Source organism: Carica papaya, chromosome 6 (genome assembly GCF_054855325.1).
Source record: "Carica papaya isolate Zhongbai chromosome 6, ASM5485532v1, whole genome shotgun sequence".
Taxonomy (NCBI): Eukaryota; Viridiplantae; Streptophyta; class Magnoliopsida; order Brassicales; family Caricaceae; genus Carica; species Carica papaya.
The window spans coordinates 36259627-36281131 of record NC_142314.1 but is presented as its reverse complement, the minus strand read 5'-3'; the positions used below and the strand labels follow the sequence as shown (position 1 = coordinate 36281131).

The window sequence follows — 21505 nt, the reverse complement described above, 5'->3', positions numbered from 1 at the left end:
TTGTTTGTAAAGTTGTGCATATGTGCCGCTATCGCGGTGCAAAGCGAAAAGTTTGGTGATTGCTTGCTAATGTACTCGGTAACTTTTTTTAATCGAGATTTATACATTCATTAAGAGATAATTCATAAACACTAATCATAAATACAACGAAAATAGCTTTCTATAGAGGATATATATAAGAATAAAGTTCGATTTGAACTTATATTTTTTTTTTAATTAAAAAAGAGATGTATTAATCATTCAATTAAATAATAATTTAGTCGGCGAAGTTAGTTTATAGAATAATTTGTGAACATTTGAATCAAATTTCATATTGAAAAGTTCGCCGATGATTGAGTTAACTTTTGCCATGTTTAAAATTATGTTTGGTTCAATTCTCGCGTGTCTACCGTTTCACCACTGAGGCATTTTGAAAGTCAATCGTATTTCATAAATATGATATCTATCTAATATGATCTATGAAATATATGATAAAGGTGAAGTGTTGGAGTATTTCTATTGATCGGTGATGTCATATAGGCTCGAGTTGGACATCTAATTGCTTCGATTTAAATTATCCGGATGATGTCTTATATATATTAATTATAAAAAAGATGAACAATCAAACCTATTTCTCGATTCAATAGAAGCCCAAATACGTGAATAAAGTCTCAAGCAAAACACGATTTCTCGTGTTTAATTTATTTATAGTCACTTCCTGAATTCTTTGATGATGTGAATTCAATTTTCACTTGTCCCAAGCTTGAATCAAACTAATTCAGACACAAAATATTATGATCATAAACATATTTAAAGACTAAAATGAGAATTTCAAACTAAGAATTAATTAATAATTGAATGGGAATTGAACCAAATGCTTTATATAATCTATTAATGATCCACTAAATCTATTAAACTTAATTAATGACTTCATTAGATTCTAAAATCCACTTATTAAGTATTCAATATTTAACATTATTAAATTGAAATTTTCGAAAATAAAATTGAAATTTAAATAATATGTTGTAAAAAAATTATAATACGAATTTAAAAATAATAAACATAATATTTCAAAATTTATGTCATGTAAAATTTTTTTATGATTATATTCTAAATTTAATTTTGTTTTTAACAACTAAATATGTGAATTTAATTTTTTTTAATAATCAAATCAATACTATTTTCAGGTATTTGGGAGGAACGCTAAAACGACGTCGTACGCGTCCCTACTCAGTGCGTTCACTCCTACTATCTTCTTGCCTAAGCTTCCTTGCAGTTCACTACGATGGAGAGTGGCGAAACTTTGAATGCTCTGCGATCATATGGCTTTCGGGAAAATGAAGTGGTGGATATCTTCTCATTTTTATCTAGAAATTTGGCATTTCTCAGACTCATCAACTTCTCCGTGTATGTATGCACATTCTCGCACAGTCTCTCCATTTCATCGAACATCCTAATGTTTCATTCTCATTTTTCTTCAGGCATTTTGGTCAAATCTTTATATTTGTGTTCTTTTTCATTTCCTGAATCTAACCTTTAGATTCTGGATATTTTATTAGTTTGAGTTTAGTATTCTGAATGCCTCTGTGTTATCTGGTTTTTCCTTTTCATTTACATGGTGAATGGAGAAAAGTTTGTTTGTTTCCTAAATTTTATATGCACATCCAGAGAATAAGAACAAGAAATGCTGCGAATTACTATGTAAAACTGATTTTGTTTCCAATTATCAATTCCTGCAGCACGATATCTGATCATATTATCTTAATGTTGAATTGGTTTTTCAATTTGATATTCTTATTGTGGATGGTTCTTTTTGTGTTAAAAAATTACTAGTATGGAGATGGGACTGAAAATTAGGGCTTATTACCTGCTAAACTGTTCATCTGGTTTGGTGTATTAATGGTTAAAACAAAAGTTGCTAAGCAGGGACAGAAAGGACCTTAAAAGATAAAATATGGTTTTCTTTTTTAATTGTGTAGATACATTTTTACCAGCAAACTTATGAACAGTTGGTACATTTCTTACTTTATAAGAAGTTGTAGATTCGAGTCACATTGCGTGTTCCGTCGTTGTGTTATAATGAGTTTATATGTGTCACCTAATTTTTGAGATATATATACTTTTACTAAAAAAAGTATGTATATATGATTTAGCTTATATTATACATTTAGCATTTAACATTTTTCTTTATATTATATATACACAGTATATACTTTTACTAAAAGAAGTATGTATACACAATTTAGCTTATGTTATACATTTCACATTTAACATTTTTCTTTATATATACATACATATTCAACGTCTTTCTTTATATTATACATACACATTTAACGTTTTTCTTTCTATAGTTAGACTAATACTATGAATGTATAGATTCAGAATTTTTTTAAAAAAATTTAGATTGTTATAAATTTTTTTTTTCTATAAATGTAGATTTATATGCTTATATTGCTATTCTAGATTAAAAATACTATAGACGATTCAATTTTTAATTAATGATTTTATTTTTAAGTGGACCAGATGATGAAAAGGCAAATTTTTTTAGGAGGTCTTAAATGCTTGAGCTGACAGGAAAGCACCCAATCAAACCTTTATATTCTCCTCGGAAGAGGGTTCTTCTCTATATCTTACGAGGCAGATATAAGGGAAAATATAGTGTGGTAGGTAGGTGTGGCGAAAAGACGACTTGCTTCGCTGCCAATGCAGATTGGTATTTTTCTACTTTGCCTTGAAATGTAGGTTCTTTCATTCTTCATTCGAAGAAGGCTGAATATACAACGAAATTAATCGTACCATTTCTGTAAGTTTTGCGATTCAAAGTCAATCTTAGTTTCTTGTATAACATAAATGCTAACACTGCAGTGACAAATTTAGTCTGCAACCATAAACATTATGAAGGGTTACTTTTCTTTTTAGATGCCATATTGGATTCTTTGGTCGATATCTCTGCATTTAGGTCAGTTTTGGTATCAATTTGAATGCTTTCTTCTTGCAGGCACCGATATCTCTAATTTGCTTTTGTGGCTTTTTATACTGGTACTTTTGGTTGTATGTTCAATGTTTCTGACTTAGATTAATGGAGATTTCGTCGTTGGTATTTGGTTACTCTTTCAAAAATTCAAAAATTTTTATCGATAATAGTCTCATAAGTTTGATTTTTTCTCACCGAGATTTAAAATGATCTGATCGGCCACTTATTGTCTCGTAACTTTGATATGTAATGCCTTAAAAATGATTCTGTCTTCATTAATAATATCTTGCTTGCACTTACCATTGTTTGATTTGCTTGGCATTTTAGAATATCTTGTGGTGTCAATTCAGTGTCAGTTTAGCAATGGGGTCAACAAAAAGAAATAGTTGGGAGGAGGAATACTTTGTCATGAAAGAGAAAGGGGAGATTGGATTTATTGATTTTGATGAGGATCAGTCCATAACGAGTTATAACCTAAGGGATGAGGGACCAGTGAGTATATCCATTCCATTTCCTCTTGTTCAAGGGAAGCCCCAGTCAGTTGTGGTTGGAGAAACTGCAAAGTGCTCAATCACATTGCAGAACACTACTAGTGACTCAGTTGAACTTTGGGAGATCAAAATATATGCCTCAAATCCTGAAAATACATTCACTTTGTCTCTTATTGAACCACCGGCTCCCAACTGCTTGGAGTTATATTCTCTTGAGGATAGAGTTCTTGAGCCCCATGATACTTTAACAATTTGGTTATCTTGCAAACCAAAGGAGATTGGTTTGCATACGTCCGTGGTGCATTTTGAGATGAATGATGATAGATTTGAACGCATGGTATTTCTGTTAGCTGAGGATGCAGTCTCCCAATCACTGGTGTCAAGCAGACCATATTTAAGAGATCCAAGACGCAAACAGTTTGCTGTTGATAAATATGTGAGCAGCCCTCGTCCAGCTACAGCTACACATCAAGGATTGAAGCACAAGCTTCCTGAATATCCAATTCCAGCAGATATCAGGGAGTTGATAGAGAACAAGGAAACTCCTGAGGTTGTCACACAAGAGTTAGGCAAGGAGAACTATGTTTCTTTCTTCAGTACCCTGCTTATAATGGAGGAGCTGGAATTAGAGGTAATTATCAATGCTTGATTAGTTAAAAGTAGTGCTGCAACATAATTCTCATTTATATGCAATGTGCATGCATGCATGTTGGTCATGGTTTGGTGTGCTTGGTTTCAGAGAGAAATGAGGAACTACACCATGAATTCTGTCACCATGAAGAAAAAAGGAACTTGGCTCCTGGCTCTTGAGATCCCTGGGCTCGCAGAAAAGAGGCCGTCACTTTTACCTGGTGATCATGTTTTTGTGAAGCATGCCTCCAAATATTTCGATACCAACTATGTATACCAGGTATGCTGTTTCTTAATCTTTTAAGTTTTATGACAAAGAATCCGTGATTTGCAGTGACTATCTTTTTGAGGATACTAACAGAATGATAATCTTCTAGAAGATAATGTAAATAATTACTAGATGCTACTGCAAATGGAACAGATTTAGGTGCATAGCAGATGGCTTAAGCAATAGGATAGGAACTATGATGAGTCAAACTGAAGCATGCCTTCATCTCTTACACAACATAGAGAGTATAATTCGAGTTCCTTAGTGCTCGAACAGTTTCAATAGGTTTTAGTATCAAAGCTTCTATGCACCTTGTAAGACGTTCTTTATGGTTTCTGTGAGAACTTTTTGACCCTTTTTACTTGCATTTGCTTTTAAACTTAACTTTTTGTTGCTGCAGAGTTTTGACAAACATATGTGTTTTTTCAGGGTTTCATTTATCATGTTGAAGCTGATGAAGTAGTCTTGAGATTTGCCGATGAATTTCACGGACACCATAGAAATGGGAATTTATTTGATGTCTCCTTCACTTATAATAGGGTGAACATGAGGAGACAATATCAAGCTCTCCAAGCAGCAGCTACTTTAGATGTTGATATTCTTTTTTCATCTCAATTAACAGAAAGGAGATTTGTTAAGACAGTACCATTTACTTCATTCACTGGTTTCCTAAATGAGGAGCAGAAGCAAGCAATTAAGATGATCACTGGATGCAAAGGTGCTCCTCCTTATGTGATTTATGGACCCCCTGGTACAGGAAAAACAAGGACTTTGGTGGAAGCAATCTTACAGATATATGAAACAAGAAAGAATAGTTACACTCTTGTCTGTGCTCCATCAAACAGTGCAGCAGATCACATATTAGAGAAGCTTATTAGCACCGAGGCAGTTCAGGTTAGAGACACTGAAATCTTTAGGTTAAATGCCACCAGCCGTGCTTATGATGATGTTCAACCTGCGCACATTCGGTTTTGCGTCTTTGAGGATTCCATTTTCAGATGTCCTCCACTCATGGCATTAAAACATTACAGGATTATCATTTCTACTTATATGAGTTCATCTTTACTTTATGCACAAGGCCTAAAGCGTGGTCATTTCTCCCACATTTTCTTAGATGAGGCTGGCCAAGCTTCGGAGCCAGAAAGCATGGTACCAATATCCAATTTTTGTGGAAGGCAAACAGTTGTTATTATTGCAGGAGATCCAAAGCAGCTAGGTCCTGTATCAAACTCAAAAACTGCAGAGACCTTTGGACTGGGAAAATCCTATCTTGAAAGGCTGTTTGAAAGCGATCTTTATGGAAATGGAGATGAATTTTTTGTCACAAACTTGGTGAGGAACTATCGTTGCCATCCTGCAATCCTGGACCTTCCGTCAAAGCTTTTCTATAAAGGGGAGTTGCTTGCATGTAAAGAAAATGCTTCTGCATCTGCAACATATTCCTTGGATTTCATGCCAAACAAAGAATTTCCTGTTCTGTTCTTTGGTATTCAAGGTTTAGATGAGAGGGAGGGAAATAATCCATCATGGTTTAATCGAATAGAGGCAAGCAAAGTTGTCAATATCGTAAAAGAACTCATGGCAAGTGCGGATTTAAGGGAGGCAGATATTGGGGTTATAGCACCTTATCGTCAACAGGTGCTCAAAATCAAGAGGGTACTTGAGTCATGGGAAATGCATGATATTAAGGTAGGCAGTGTTGAGCAGTTTCAAGGACAGGAAAGAGAGGTCATTGTCATATCTACTGTCAGGTCAACTGTGAAGCATGATGAATATGACAAAACCTTCTATTTGGGTTTTCTTAGCAACCCAAAGAGATTTAATGTTGCAATTACCCGTGCCAAGTCCTTGCTTATAATTGTCGGAAATCCACACATTGTTTGTAAGGTAGTTACTTATTAACTGTTATATTTCCTTCTTGTTTACCAGTGCTGGTTGAATTTCTTATTTACTTGATCATTTATGCAAGGTGGTTACTTATTCCTTCTTGTTTACAAGTGCTGGTTGAATTTCTTATTTACTTGATCTTTTATGCAATTTCGCCTAACACTTGGCAACATAGCTTATGTGCTTCCTGTGATTATTAATTGGTGATTTGCTGCTTCTCTTTTATTTTATTTTATTTATTATTTGCATCTTCCATCCAGGCAGTGCTTCTGTTTTTCTCACCATTCTTATACACTTAATCACTGGTACATTCCCCGTAGGCTATATAATGACCTCTAGGATTAGCCAAAAGCAGACAAAGCCATTTACATACGATCACAGACATAGCTTCTCATAAGCCAAGAACTTGGAAAACTTAGTTTCTTAAGCTCATAAATATGGGCATGCTAGTCATTATTTTGGAATTAAGTTTGTGGTGATTCTTCATCAGCACACTCTTTTTTGAAGGGAAAACCTTTTGGTAGAGCCGCGTTTTCAGAAAAATAATATATAGCAGATTGAAATACAATTACAGCATAAGAACCTTCTTAGCCATATTCAGGCTAACAAAACAAGTTTATGCAGTTTGGCATTTAGCTAGAAGATGGATTCAGTGGTAAAGCAACACTAATGCTCTTCTTTGTGCGGAACAGGATTTTCACTGGAACAAGCTTCTATGGTATTGTGCTGATAACAACTCGTACCAAGGCTGCCCTCTTCCTGAAAGGAAAGAGTTGGTTGATGAGTCAATTCCGATACATTCTTCGGATCCGGATCAGCAATTTCCTTCAGAAACGACTCTGCAGCCAGCGGTGGATGAATCTGAGTTTTCCGATGGTTGGAAATAAATTTGTTAGAACTTTTTTTTTTTTTCTCTCGAATTCCTTGTCTTACTCTCCTTTCTGTCAGGATAGTAAGTACATCTTCTGGAATAGTTGCTCTCTTTTTGGTATATGTACTCTATATCTCCATAGCATGAGATGAATGGTTCTGATTTGGGTTTATTGAGAAGTAAAACTGATGATGTTGTAATGGAGGAGATCACTTCATCTGATGTCTATTACTCCATTTATTGTTGTAAAAGATTGTTTGCTGAAGGTGGAATCAGAACTCACCACCATTAGGAGATGTTGGAAAAATCTGTTTGGTTGAGCTTCCCTTGATTAGGCATCTATCAATTGCTTGTTCAATTATCTTGTTTTAGTTTCCCATCACCATTGGTCTTTTAGGTATATAAATTATAATGCATTATTTATCTGTTTTTTTATTTCTACACGTAGTTAACAAAAGGTATAAACTAATATACATCAAAATCAAAGTCAACAAACAGACAAACTTAATAAATAAATTATATCAGAAAAGGAAGAGCATTAAAGTCGATTCTCCTCTCCTCTACCCTTTGAACCCATAAGAACCCTACGATTGTTCCTTATTACTGCGAATCACTATCACCAACTTTGTTGCTGTGGAGATCTCATTACAGTATACATGCATAGACAAGCACGTATGCACGTAAATATATTACATGGAGATTGATCTATCAACAATCACTCTTCGTCCATTCAGGTCAACGGACGTCGACGACTTCATGTCCTGGGCAGGAGATGATCAAGTAACAAGATCCATCAGATGGGAGACTTTTACATCGAGGGAAGAGGCCTTGACCTTCATCAAGGAGGTATGTATAACCCACCCCTGGCGCAGATCCATATGCATCGGCGACCGTTCGATTGGGTTCGTGTCAATCTTCCCGGGATCGGGTGACGATAGGTGTAGGGCTGATATAGGCTATGCTGTGGCTGCAAAGTACTGGGGCCATGGGATTGGCACCAAGGCAGTGGAAATTGCAGTGTCCCAGATTTTTAAGGACTGGCCTCATTTGGTGAGGCTGCAGGCTTATGTCGATGTAGAGAACCAGAGCTCTCGGAGGGTGCTAGAGAGGAATAAATTTCAAAAGGAGGGGTTGTTAAGAAAATATGGGTTTCTCAAGGGGAAAATAAGAGATTTGCTTGTTTATAGCTTCTTGTCTGCAGATTTTCCTGGACAAGAATGATGATTATAATATGTTACGGGTGAAAGAAGTATGAATTAGCGTGGCTTGCTATGTGCGAGTCATCCTCATATATGGTTGGCTTTATTGTAATCTGGAGGAGTTTAATTAGTTTTTATAATAAAAAAGAGAAAGGATTGGAGTAATTTTTTTTTTTGAAGAGCTTGGAAAAAATCTTTTAGTTTAGTTTCAAATTTTTTGAATCAAATCCTTCGAATAAAATCTTAATTCGATATGATCGAATATAATAAAATTTGGAGAAAAATTCTCGAAATTTTGCGAAGCAATGGGGAAAAAAAAAAATTAAAGAACAGAGCAGTATGAAGACTGAAATGAGAAAAACCTGTACTTGTTCATTTTGTAAAAAGGCAATTCTGTTTTGGGTTTCACGGAGCACGTATGTATAGACATTGTTTTGAGGTTTGGAGAAAAACCTATTGACACCCATCCAAACTATACAAAAAAAGCACTGCTGCTAATTTTTTTTTTTGTCTTCTGTTCCTAACGAGACAAATACTTTCAGATTGCACTTACCGCAGATCCACATACCAAATTCCTTGCCTTCCATCCAGCCCTTTTGGAGCTTCTATATTTAGTTACCAAAAATGCCAAAACAAAACATCCCTCTTATTCACAATTGCTAAACTGAAAACAGATTTCAAGGTGTCAAATTCACTGATATCTCCTGCGGCAGAGGTGAGCTTGGCTGGTCCATGGTCGAAGGGATTACGAGTCTCTGTAAAGGCTTCAGGGCTACTGTGAGTTGTGCAAATGATGGGCGTAAGTTGGGATCCCTAGGAAGCAATGACAGAAACGACAGTCAATTAAACAGGAATACATGGTGTACGATAATATTATTCTTATTCTCCTTTGATTTTTCTTTACTAGTTTCGTGTTCTGACTTACGTTTGCCAGCATTCCCACATTATCCTTGCAACCAGGGGATCAACTTCCTTAGGGATTTCAAGGCGGCGATTCTGAAAACCAACTGCACCCACTACTTGCATGGGATTCATGCCACTCCAAGGCAATCTCAAAGTTGCGAGCTCCCAAAGGATTACACCGAAACTATAAACATCACATCTGTACAGTCAAAAAAGTTACACATCATTTATACAGTTTGGAGCCGTACCATCTGACCCTCTTGTGTGTGTGTCTGTGCGTGTGTTCATAAGAATACAAATTATTCTGGAGATCCACAACAAGAAGAAATTGATAGTGGTGTACAAGAAAAAAAGATAAAAAACTTGCAACTTAAAAACTTTTCTTGAGAGAAAAAAGAGTAACCCCCCCACCAAAAAAGGAACACAAATGTCAAGAAAGCCTCCGAGTTCCTGAGCAGACGCACCAGAAGCAAAAAAATATATATATATATATGTATATATACATACACACATATTATCGGAGATGTGATCATTGTCATTGTTAAAAAAAATATATATCTGGTTATTAGAAGTAAAAAATACTCAAATTTAGAAAACACAGTCAAAATGCAAAACTAAAACACAGTCAAAATGCAAAACTAAGTTAATTTCTGTGTTTTCCATTAACATTAAAGACATTTTCCCTCAAATGAGAAAAAAACCAAGGGATTCTAAGGTCCTGTCTAGTGTACAGAGAGACCAGAACGTGACAGAGTATAACAGAATTAAACAGGATTGAGCAAAAAAAAGGTATATAATGGCTTAAACACTCTTTTATACTCTTCAATGTTTTATTTGGTATTTTTAAATCATTTAAAATTAATTATATATTTAACAAATAAATTAACTATAATTGTTAACAATAAGCTTATTTTAGTAAAAATATACATTAGTTTTTTCTTTTATAATAGAAAAAGGAGTATTATTGAGAAGGAAAAGAACAATACAAAGAAAACAGGGGAGAAGTTATCCAGCAGAAGCATAAGAAAAATGTATAGAATAGAAAGTAAAATTTAGATAACACAGAAAAGGTAACAGATCATGTCCCAGCTCCTATAAAAATATAAATTAGTAAAATTAAAATCTAATATTAAAATTATAATAAAATTAAAAAGAAAGATTGATGTGATCAATTGTGTTGGAGTGATCAATCTCTAAAGTCATGATCTTCCTATAGTAAGGAATATGCATGGGCCACTCAATTCAAAAATAACATTTAATTAGTGTGAAATTCTGAAAAAATGATTAGAGAAAAGACAAGAGAGGGATATTTTAAAGAAAATATAGTTTGTTTTTTGGGGGAACAAATTTATTTCACCATTTTGTAGAACAAAATTATTCTCTTGGTTCATACTTTTTACATTGTAGAGTCCTTATCTTTTTTCTACCAAAGATAGTAGCACTCTTTTGTTCAGTCCAATCCACAAATTTTATGGACCAAATGCTACCAAAACTTACTATTTTAAGGATTTCTCTCTTCACATCCTTTGGCTATATCTTAATTTTTTTCTTCTATGACCACATACTTAAGTTCTTCATTTCTAAATAATCAGTTTTCAGTTTCAACAATAAAACACATTTTTCGATTTTCTTGTTAAGAAAGCATAAATTAAAAATGCAAGAAGCTATTTTCTACAACTGGATCACACTTAAAATTTAAATGAATCACTTTGTCATTTCCACAGCAAACAGTGCATTGAATCTAGAGTTGTGAAAAGAAACAAAAACACACTGAAAACAAGAAAGAAAAAGAAAAAAGAAAAGGATTGATCAAGACTACTACGCACATACAGAACAGTTGAAAACAGGAAGCCAATAGGATTAAGGGAAATTACTCACTTTTCATTTGAAGGTTCGTTGCGGAGAACTTCTGGTGCCATCCACTCAGGCTAACATATTAAAGATAATGCAATCAGAGGCAAACTTATGATGCATCATTAAAGAAAGCTCCAAAAACACATTGCTGTTTCACCATTATCCCAGAGACAAGTGAAACAAGAGAATAATAGAATCGTAATGTCAAACTTACTGTTCCAGCAGTTGATTTGGATGACAAAAATGTGTTATGCTTCAAGCGTGATAACCCAAAATCACAAACCTGTATCATTTAGCAACGCATTAAAAGATATCTAAAAAAAGTATGAATGCATAACGATGTAATAGATCATGATTAAAGGCAACTGTCAAAACCAAGAGAAGAAAACACGAAGGAATAAAGCTTGAGACCCCCTTTCTCTTCCTCCCATATGATTTTTCATGTTAAAATTTGAGTAGACTCCAATATCAATATTTTACAAGTTTCCTTTTCCTATAATTTATTGGACAATTAGCAGGTTTTGAGATTTAAGTTGGAATTGACATTCAAGTACTAGTTACATGATCTAAGCAACACCCGATTCCAACAAGGGACTTTGGAGGACCATTCCTTTTTTGGTTAACCCATTGTGGACTTGGGAGCCTATTATGGACTTGTTGAAAAAAAATTGGCGGGTGGAAAAGAAATTTCCTATCTAAATAATATACTAACTTGCCATTTTAACCATTCCGGCCAGTATAGCGACTAAACTTGAAAATATCAAATGTAGGTTCCTTTGGGGGGATGAGGATGGAGACAAAATATCATTTGGTTAGGTGGAAGGAGGTGAAGAAACCAGTTAAGGAGGGGGGTCTCCGGTTAAGATCAATAAGGGAGTTAAACCGAGCGCTCCATAGGAAGTGGCTGTGGAGGTCTCTTGTTGAAGAGGAGAAGCTGTGGAGGAAGGTGGTGCAGGCGAGATGGGGTGACTGGAAAAAGGAGAGAGGCAGGAGGGGAAGATTTAAGCTGCACATCGGATGAGTCTTTGGAAGAAAATAAGGGATGGCAGTTTTATTTTCAGGGGCTGTGTGGGCTGGTAGTTAGGTAACGGAGAGGAAGTCAGATTCTGGCAGGATGAATGGATGGGAAATTTTAAGTTAAAAGATCACTTTACAAGAATTTTTGCTATCACTTGTGATAAGGAGGTTAGGGTGAAGGAGACGTATGAGACTGTTGGGGAGGGAAAGGTGTGGAATGTGAGGGTGAAAAGAAACCTACAGGATTGGGAAATTGAAGAGTACAACAACCTACTGTTGTGTCTGGCTAACATGAAGCTGAATGATGATAAAGACAAAAGGGTTTGGAAGCCGGATGCTAAGAGGTTTTTCGGTGAAATAATTGTATAGCTTTCTATGTAAGAGTGAAAACAGTGGTAAGAAGACGGTACCATTTAAGCAAATTTGGAAAACCAAAGCTCCACCTAGAATGGCATTTTTACTTGGGAAGCTGCTAAAGAATGCATATTGACTCTTAACATATTAAAAAGGAAAGGTAACACGGTGGTTAATAGATGCCACCTATGCAATGTAATCATTTATTGTTGACATGTCCTGCGACATACAGTATTTGGGCCACTGTTTTCAGGTTGTTAGGGTTAAATTGGGTTATGCCTAGCAACGTGAGTGGTGAGCTGTGGGCATGGGAGAGTTTTTGTAAAAAAAAAAAGCATTTGTTTCTTATTCCACTTACTATTTTTTGGATTGTGTGAAAGAAAAGAAATGCGAGAGCCTTCGAGGATATATAAACTAATCTTATAACCATTAAGGATAGATGGATTCACAGTTTTTGTTCTATTTCGTTAGATCATGACATCAAAAATTGGAAAGACTTTGGATTAGTCATGAACTATTTGATTGATTTGTAATTATTTTATATATAGGCGGTACCCCTTGGATACCTTTGTGAATAATAATACATTTTTTTTATTTCAAAAATAAAAAACAGAAGGCATGAATGATGCGTGTACTTGCATTGCCCAAGTAAGTAGCCTAAGTCAAGGTTCGTCTACACGAATAAAAGACTCGGACTCATATATCTACAAAGAAAAGAAACCCTATGACGGAGATAATAACAAGATGCACATTATGGCAATTATAAAATAATAAAATTTATGAATTAATTTATCAAACAGTTCCATTTCTTGATAATAATTACAATTCGGATTTATTAAGCATTTAAGAATTAGAACCATAAAACAATAATTAAAATATGTTAAATAATCAAAAGGTACATATGCCAATATTTGTTTTTCTGGATCATTTATCACTAGTAGTTCCAGCATAACGTTAGAAACACAAAAGGCTTGTGTACCCCATAAAATATCCCTTCTGACATGGAAGGCAAGAATAAGACATATACTTGCATTATCAAGTAACTAGATTAAAACAGAGGTTCATCTAGGCGAATACAATATTATGGCTCACACAGAAGGCTGGACAGAAAACTAACTTTGACGCTACAAATATGAGAAGAAAGATAAGAGAACTTAAAAAAGAAATGAAAGCTAAAAGAATGAAATGGAGCATATATACCTTGACAGTCCAGTTTTTATCGACTAAAAGGTTAGGTGATTTCAGATCCCGGTGGACAATTGTTGGTGTGCTGGTGTGCAGGCAATTCATACCTCTTGCCTGGAAAAAGACCAAAGATTTTGTATCTGATATAGAATTTATGGCCATAAAGAAACAATATTTGCATGATCAATCCCATACCACGTCGAGAGCCATTTTTATTCTACGCTTTTCATCAATCTGACAGTGAGGACGATGAAGAATCCTATAAAGACTTCCCCTGGAAAACAAAAATGTCATTCACACAATTTAAAACAGCAGCAACCTCAGCATGTCATATTGGGCCAATGATGCACAATGAATTCAACACATCAAATAATACCTTGGCAGAAACTCAGAAATAATAGAGAGATTTGGAGGACGAGTAACAGCACCCATGAATAGAACAACATTTGGATGGCGCAGCCTACGCATTATCCGCACCTTACATGAAAAGAAAAAATAAATTTTAATAACGCATGATCAATGATTGACAAATAATATTAATGGCAATAATCCCGGAAAACAAATGCTATTCCATTAATTTTATAGATATGTTGAAAATGTACTGCACAAATAACAATTTCAAAAAATTTCAGCTATCTAGTTTTCGCTCGAAACAGTCCCCATTAACCCTGCTCATCACAAAAGGGATGAGAAGAAAAACATATTCATAATAAAGAAGGGGAAAAAATATCAGTTTGAAGTTATAGTTGTATGATGAGCAAATAAGGCAGTCTGTTTGAATTTATAGTTGTAAGATGAGCAAAATAACAGGACTAGATGGATCACTTATTGCTTACTTCTCTTTTGAACTCTGCCAAAGCAGCACCAGAAAAATCCTGGTCTAAGAACTTCTTCACAGCTACCTCCTGTAGCCAACAACCAGCCAATGGTAAAATGAAGAATTTGTATGTTATAACTCTTTGATGAAAGGAAAAAAAAAGATCCTAATATGGAACATAAGAATGTGGCAAAAGATGGATCTGCCAAGGATCATGTGCATCATATAATGAATTCCTCAGGATTGCGAGGAGAATGGCTACTGAAAGATAAAAACAAAGGAAAGAAAGATGGAGCAAGTACAAGGAAAACAGCTACAGTTTCAAAGGGTACATAATTCTTCAAATACACCAGAACAATCTTCTTATTTTTGTAGACCTTTTTACCCTCCAACCCAGCAAGTATCCTTTCTGGGTATACCTGTAAGAATAGGGTACATGCACTTTGATTGCCAGAAATTCCTTTCTATGCATTCTTAGTTCTATACTTCTTCCATTCTTTCTAATACATTTTCCCTTTACTACTATAGATTTTTTTTTCGCAGTATAAAACTATTAATCGAAAGAAAAACAACAATCTGAGGGATAATCATCCACCTAAAGAAATAAAAACAAACAAAAAGCTACACTAATACAAAATAGGACACCAATCTTTTTCCAGAATAGGCAGAAAAAAATCCTTCAAAATAAACAAAGCTTTAGCCCAAGGAAAAAGTGAAAAATGCCATCATCTCTTAAACACCATCAAACAGTTACGATATTTTCTTAAATAACATTACTTTCTGAGCAAAACACCCATAACTCAGCAAAAAATAGGCCATCTTCTAACCAGCTAAATGACCCTTTGTCCGTAAAACCATATAAATCATTGGTGAAGAAAATCTCCAAGTACAAGACACCTAAGAAACACCAAAGGGAAAATAACCTGGTCTTAGTCCGCCAAGTTATCCCAAAGTAAAGAAACAAACAACTACTATATACCAAGCAATGACAGCACATAAGGCCCACATCCAGAGGAAGTGTCGTTTTGAAGTCAGGGGACCTAAAGCAAGTGGTTAATGTTAATCATCTTTACCACTAGTCCACAAAAGTGCATTTAATGTGGTGACAGATAAGAAACTTAGAGAACAATTTGCAGTGGAGGGGAATCATAGATAAATCACCACATGCATGCTAATACAAACATATCAAAGAGAACGAAGATAAAAAAAATGAGGGCTAAAATGGATGAGAATAAGAAATAAATGAACCTATTAAGAAATAAATGAACCTATTCAGGCAAGCAATCAAGTTCAAGTACAAATGGGGTATATATAACTAACCGTGCCATTCCAATCAGCTCGATAGACCTCCCCATATGAACCTATTGAGAAGACAACATAAATATCAAAAGATCACAGGATTTCAAGAAAATTTCAGCACATTGCGCTGCTAAATTCAAATATCACAATTGACTAAGTAAATGTCAAGTTGGAAGAAAGAATAACACGTTCTGACTCTTGCATGAAATAAAAAATAAAAGAATGAGTTAACTGTGTTAAAAACTAATTCACAGAAAAAGATCAGATAGATCATTACCTAGTCCAATTCTTTCGCCAAGAACCAGGTCTTCCCATGGAATTTCACTTTCACCTACATCTACATCGTCAAAGATTTGATTATCAACCCTGCTTGTGCTAGAATCAATTGATGAGCTGGGACTTTCTGGATCCTTCAATTTCAGACCGGTTCCCATAAATCTGTCATGGAGGGACTTTTTGTAATCATGAAAACCTACTTCACTGTTTTCATGTTCGTTTACTGTGTTTATTGCATTATTTTGCAAATCTTGCCCATCCTTTGAATTTTCTTTTTTAAACTTAGTGCTTGCATCCTCAGTCGAAGGTACGTTGCTGGAGTTATTTGTACTAGAAGCCAACAGTGTACCAACACCACCAAGTGACATCCTGGCGTCATTATCCTTGCAGGAGGGATTTGAATTGCCAGATGTCTTGAAACCATGTCGATAGACCTCTTCAGATGGATTGATCTTTGTAGAAACTGATGGCAGGATATTATTTTTATTAGGTTCACGATTCAGTTTTGGAAAGAGACCCTCCATATAATTAGATTCCTTCTTTTTAGGCACCTCATTACAAGTATAATTTTTCCACATCATTGGTACAGGAGGTTGACCAGAAACAAAGTTATTTCTCTGCATTTGAAAGTCATCGACTTTACTCTCCCCAATTTTGTTGGGAATGGATATTTTGCCAGTTCCCTTTACCTGAAATGGATTAAGATCTGCAAAAAGGTTTTTAGATTCTTCCTGACTATTTTGGCCATATGGAACAACATTAACATTCATCCTCGAACCATCACCAGTTACATTGGTTCCTCTAGTCCCTTTGTAGAGAGGGTTTCCAGTTCCTGATGATGCAGTAGCCTCATTCACTCTGCTAGCTGTTCCAGAAGAACCAACACCAGCATCAACAACTGAACCAGGGTGTGAAAGCCTGGAACCTGCTATTTCAGCATTCGAACCTCTATCCATGCGAGAATAACTATCCATTGCAAAGTTCTGACTGCTGCCTTCTCCATGTACTGGCCTTGGCCTTGAGGAATCAAGGTCATCAGAGGAATTTAGTGCTTGGACCTTAGCCGAGTTTGAATTATCTGCCTTAAGGGCAGTATCCCTCAAACTTGGAACATCAGCAGGTATAAGTGTCCCCGGAGCTGCCATAAGATCAATCAAAAACTCTCTGCATGCAGGAAAATATATATTAGATGTGCACAGAAGTAAAACTTAGTTCAAATAACAGGCAGAGTTTATAACCTTTCATCCTCAAGCTTTATTATATTTACGGCATCATCCTCGCTGCCAGTGTAATGACTACCTTTTACCAGCCTACAAGGGAAGCTTATATTGTCAGCCAATACCTGCAAGAAGAGAAACAAAGAAAATATTTCAAACAAACTTCAAAAATAAGTTAGAGAGTCAAGGTCGAAAACATGCTTATGCAAATTAATTTCGAAAAAAGATGTCTCTATTCCCAATAACTTTGCACCAGAATAAGTTTAAAAAAAAAGAGATTGATTTACTATCTATGTATACATTTCTTTCATAACCATTCCCCTGAGAACTGATACGCCTTGAGAAAAAAATCAAAGCTCAACTTGGCATGGTTCAATAGGAATGGATTTGTAAGTCAATGAATTCAAGTAAGAGAGAGATTATTTAAAATTCCAATGGAAGATCATCTGACACAGTACTGTAGCACATAACAATTTCTCAACATAAATTCAAATGGGAAGAACAACAGCTACATAAATATGTATACACTTGTTCACATATCCTAGTAGGCATTTCCAACAAACAAACTATACCCATAAAATAGTTCAACAGCTGACCTTGAAAAGCAAAGCACGGTGCCGTGACAAGCCTATTTTTATGGATCCAATAGGAAACACACTGGTGTGGAGGGATGTCTTCAACTCTGTGCTTTTCTCCATCCACCTGGCTAACATTATATTGGCATCCTTTACCGGCCCACCCATGTGCCCAGTAACGAGTTCAGCAAGCCTCTGAACTAAAATACCAACATTTGTAGGAGGGCAGTCTAGTGCAATGCATTGTGCAACTTGAACTAATTCTTCCAGACCCGTATCAATTGTTCGATTAACTACTACAGCCTCAAATCCCGAACTGCCACAGTTAGTTTCAAGATCGGTTACAGATGGCATTTTACGTTGGGCTTTTGAATCTGCAGATAGTCCATATACATCAGAGAAACCATCAACCACCTTCTCCTCATAGTCAAGCACGCCAAATTCCTAGCATACCCCCAAAAAAAAGACACGATCAATCAAAACAAATAGAAGCAAAACTGGAGCATGATTAAGATAGCAGTAAGATAAGATATAAAGGAAACAACATAAATGTTTATACTTAAATATATATAGCAAAACGAGTGTGTTCAAAGGAAAGTGACATTTACCAGAGAGATTAAATGATCCATGCTGAACTTATGAATTTTACCATTCTACGCACTATATATACATAGGAATAAATTTTCAAATAATTACACATGAAACCCACAATATTAATAAGGAAAATCTTTCAACCACGAAACACGATATTAATAAGGAAAACCTATCAACTGGGGAACCATGCAGTTACCTTATGTGAAGCCCATTCGCTCCAACTCCTACATGCAACATTCCGACGTACTTGTTTTACGAAAGATTTTCCAGAATTTTAGATAAACAAAACATTTCTTCTAGTCTTCTTTTTTTTCCATCATTAAAAAATGAAGCATATTTAAAACAGTAAATTGCCCTGACAGACATCTAACTAGTAACCATATAATACCAAGCAATACCCCATGTTTGCGTTCTTTCACTGTGATTCAGTACAATCAGGACCGAAAGATCAGTCCAACAGACACCTGAGCAGAAAGACACTAAAATATATCAATCGAGCATATCTCCACAACAACAGTAAGTAAAGCACATATAAGAGACAAATTGCCCCAACCAACAATCCACTGTCATCTACCAGCATAACGAGTAAATAACCCCAATTCAATTCTGAAACCATGAAATTCAACTCCCAAATAATGTTCCACAAACAAAATTCGGTTTCTTAAAGCGAAAGAAATGAGAAAGCGAAAAGCTCACCCAATACTGCCTCGATAACGCCTCTGCAGCTGCCTCCTTTCTATTCCTTCCAGAATCCATCCGATGATGGCTCCCCAAACTCAATAGCGTCGCCGCACGGATCTGATCGTTCTCCGGATCCTCCCTAGCCTCTGACGACGCACTGAGCGCTAGGGCAAGCTGCATCTGATACTCTTCCTCCGACGATATGAAATCCCCACGATTCATCGCAGCAGTCGGCGGTATCGGCGGAGGGCCACTTCCTCTTCCTGTCGCCACTGTCGCCCTCCCCGGAGACGATGATGGTGGACTCGCCGAAGTGTTGCTGGAGCCTGCACGCTGATTATCGGGACCACACGAAGGAGAAGGTGGTGTCTCATTTGTCCGATTATGGTCGTGACTGCTCCCTATGTGTAGCTTCTTGAAAATGTGCTTCATTTTCTCCGTTTCTTCGTTCTATCTCTCTACTTTCAGACTCTTTATCGCTTCAATTGACTAACTCCCTACTCTATTCGATATTTACACATTCGGATTCTCAATTTTCTTCCACTTCCCCTCCCTTTCTCCCTCTTCCTCCCTCACTTTCTTCCACTCTCTCTCTCTGGTTTTCAGTTCGGTTGTCAGGAGAAAGTGTTAGGAGGGAAAACAGAAAACTCACGGCAATAAGCAGCCAGTATGGTGGTCGACCAATAAATAGACGTGAAGATTGATTAAATTACGAAAATGACACGAGAAAATGCTCGGCATACGTAGCGTTGACAATAAACAGGTAACAGCGCCAATCAAGGACTGACATGTGGTTGCTGACAAATGTATCAGGTGAATGTTATACGCGTGGCAGGTGAGGGTCCACGCGGCATAGTCATCTAGTTTTCAAGGTCCTGTTTGGCTAAATGCTCTAAAATTAATTGCATAACGATTTCAATTTATATATTAATTACCATTTTTTACTTGAATAGTTATTTTCTTTTACTTTTTATATAAAATTTTAAATTATATATTTCGCGTATATTTTTTTAAAAAATTATATTATAATTAGTTTAGGCATATTACTTTATTAATAAGATATATGAATATTTATTTTTAAAAAATTAAATGCGTTATTGAAGCACTTATTCTTTAAGTTATGAGCTTTTAATAAAATCAATTAATCATACATATTTTTATTTGTAATTAAATTAGAAATAATATGTTTATTAAATATAATTTTAATCGTTTTATATATTCAATATTTAATATTTTAAATTATTTTAAGATTTTAAATACCCCCTTTAAATATTATTTTAAACTTACCATAAAAATATAATCTTATTATATCATGTATTTAAAAATAATCTTATATCATGATATAAAATAATTAATCGAAAAATATATACATATATAATAATGATGCATGTTGGTAATTTTTATAGACAAATATAAATGTAAAAAAAAAGAGAAAACTAAATGATCAAGTAATTTAACATTTAAAAAATGAAAATACTTGGTTTCTCATTTGTAAGAGAACAAAATCTGCTCTCAAGATATATATATATATATATATATATGTGCATATATATCTAACTTAATTAATTATATATATCTCTCTCCAATAGTACTTTAATAAAAATGTTATTTTTTTCTAATGATAAAAATTCTTAAAGTTACAATTATATTTTAAGAATGTTTTTCAATATAATTATTTTGATTTTGATAATTAAAGATTCATTCAAAAATTAAGAAATTAACATTAAAAAGATGAATTCATTCAAAAATTAAATAACTAACATTAAAAAGGATGAAAATACTCAATTTCTCATTTGTAAGAGAACAATATATGCTTTAATATATATATATATATATATGTCTGTGTGTGTTTATATATAGCTAAGTTAATCATATGTATCTCCAATATATAATTACATAAGATTCATGGGTATTTTAATAAAGTTGATATAAAGATTCAGAGGGAGAAAGAAAAACCTCAAAAGATGCCAGTAGAAAGATACCATCCACAATAATTTGCATGCAAGAACATATTGAGGAGTGAAACCTAACTAAAAATTCAGTCAAAATAAATATGATGAAATCTGCTCCAAGATATTTAAAAAATAATCATATAAAAATACTAAAATTTTTAATGTAGAAAACTCTTTCAATGTGAAGGATAAAAACCATAGGATCTCTTTTGTTTCAAGTAAAAAGAGCTTCATTATAAAAATTAGTATTTACATCAATAATAAACAACCACTATAATTCTTAAACAAATACTCAACAACAAATCAACTAAACAACAAAAGATAATAAACAAAAGAATGGAGAAATATTACCAAAGCAGCCACTGTTCATACGAATGTGAACCCGATATTGTGTTACCTTGTTTGGTGTGCGTTACTGGTTTACGTATTCATGTTGATCGTGTAATTGAGATTAAAAAAAATAAGGATGGTATGTGAATTTA

The 21505-nt window shown here is 34.8% G+C and overlaps 2 protein-coding genes across 8 annotated transcripts; one reads left to right on the top strand and one right to left on the bottom strand.

Annotated features, from left to right (window-relative positions):
* Positions 1-1244: 1244 nt before the first annotated feature.
* On the top strand, positions 1245-7461 carry SDE3 (P-loop containing nucleoside triphosphate hydrolases superfamily protein). Of its 7 annotated transcripts, none has more exons than XM_088206432.1 (6): positions 1245-1386; positions 2495-2782; positions 3304-4075; positions 4184-4354; positions 4772-6229; positions 6922-7461. In XM_088206432.1, the coding sequence occupies exons 3-6, from the start codon at positions 3317-3319 to the stop codon at positions 7114-7116; spliced, it is 2583 nt and encodes an 860-aa protein (XP_088062558.1). In that variant the 5' UTR covers positions 1245-1386; positions 2495-2782; positions 3304-3316; the 3' UTR covers positions 7117-7461. The 7 variants fall into 7 exon arrangements, with proteins under 7 accessions (XP_088062558.1, XP_088062553.1, XP_088062554.1 ...); XM_088206427.1 differs by having other exon boundaries at positions 3281-4075; XM_088206428.1 differs by having other exon boundaries at positions 1249-1386; positions 2503-2782; positions 3281-4075.
* Positions 7462-8651: 1190 nt separating this feature from the next.
* Positions 8652-19737, bottom strand: EDR1 (Protein kinase superfamily protein). The gene is made up of 13 exons (XM_088206426.1): positions 19087-19737; positions 17818-18240; positions 17243-17346; positions 16006-17168; positions 15750-15790; positions 14449-14517; positions 13989-14089; positions 13808-13886; positions 13628-13726; positions 11271-11339; positions 11081-11130; positions 9225-9401; positions 8652-9112 (listed from the first exon to the last, which is right to left on the bottom strand). Exons 1-13 carry the CDS (start codon positions 19501-19503, stop codon positions 8977-8979), a joined length of 2928 nt encoding a protein of 975 aa, XP_088062552.1. The 5' UTR covers positions 19504-19737; the 3' UTR covers positions 8652-8976.
* Between the last annotated feature and the right edge of the window lie 1768 nt (positions 19738-21505).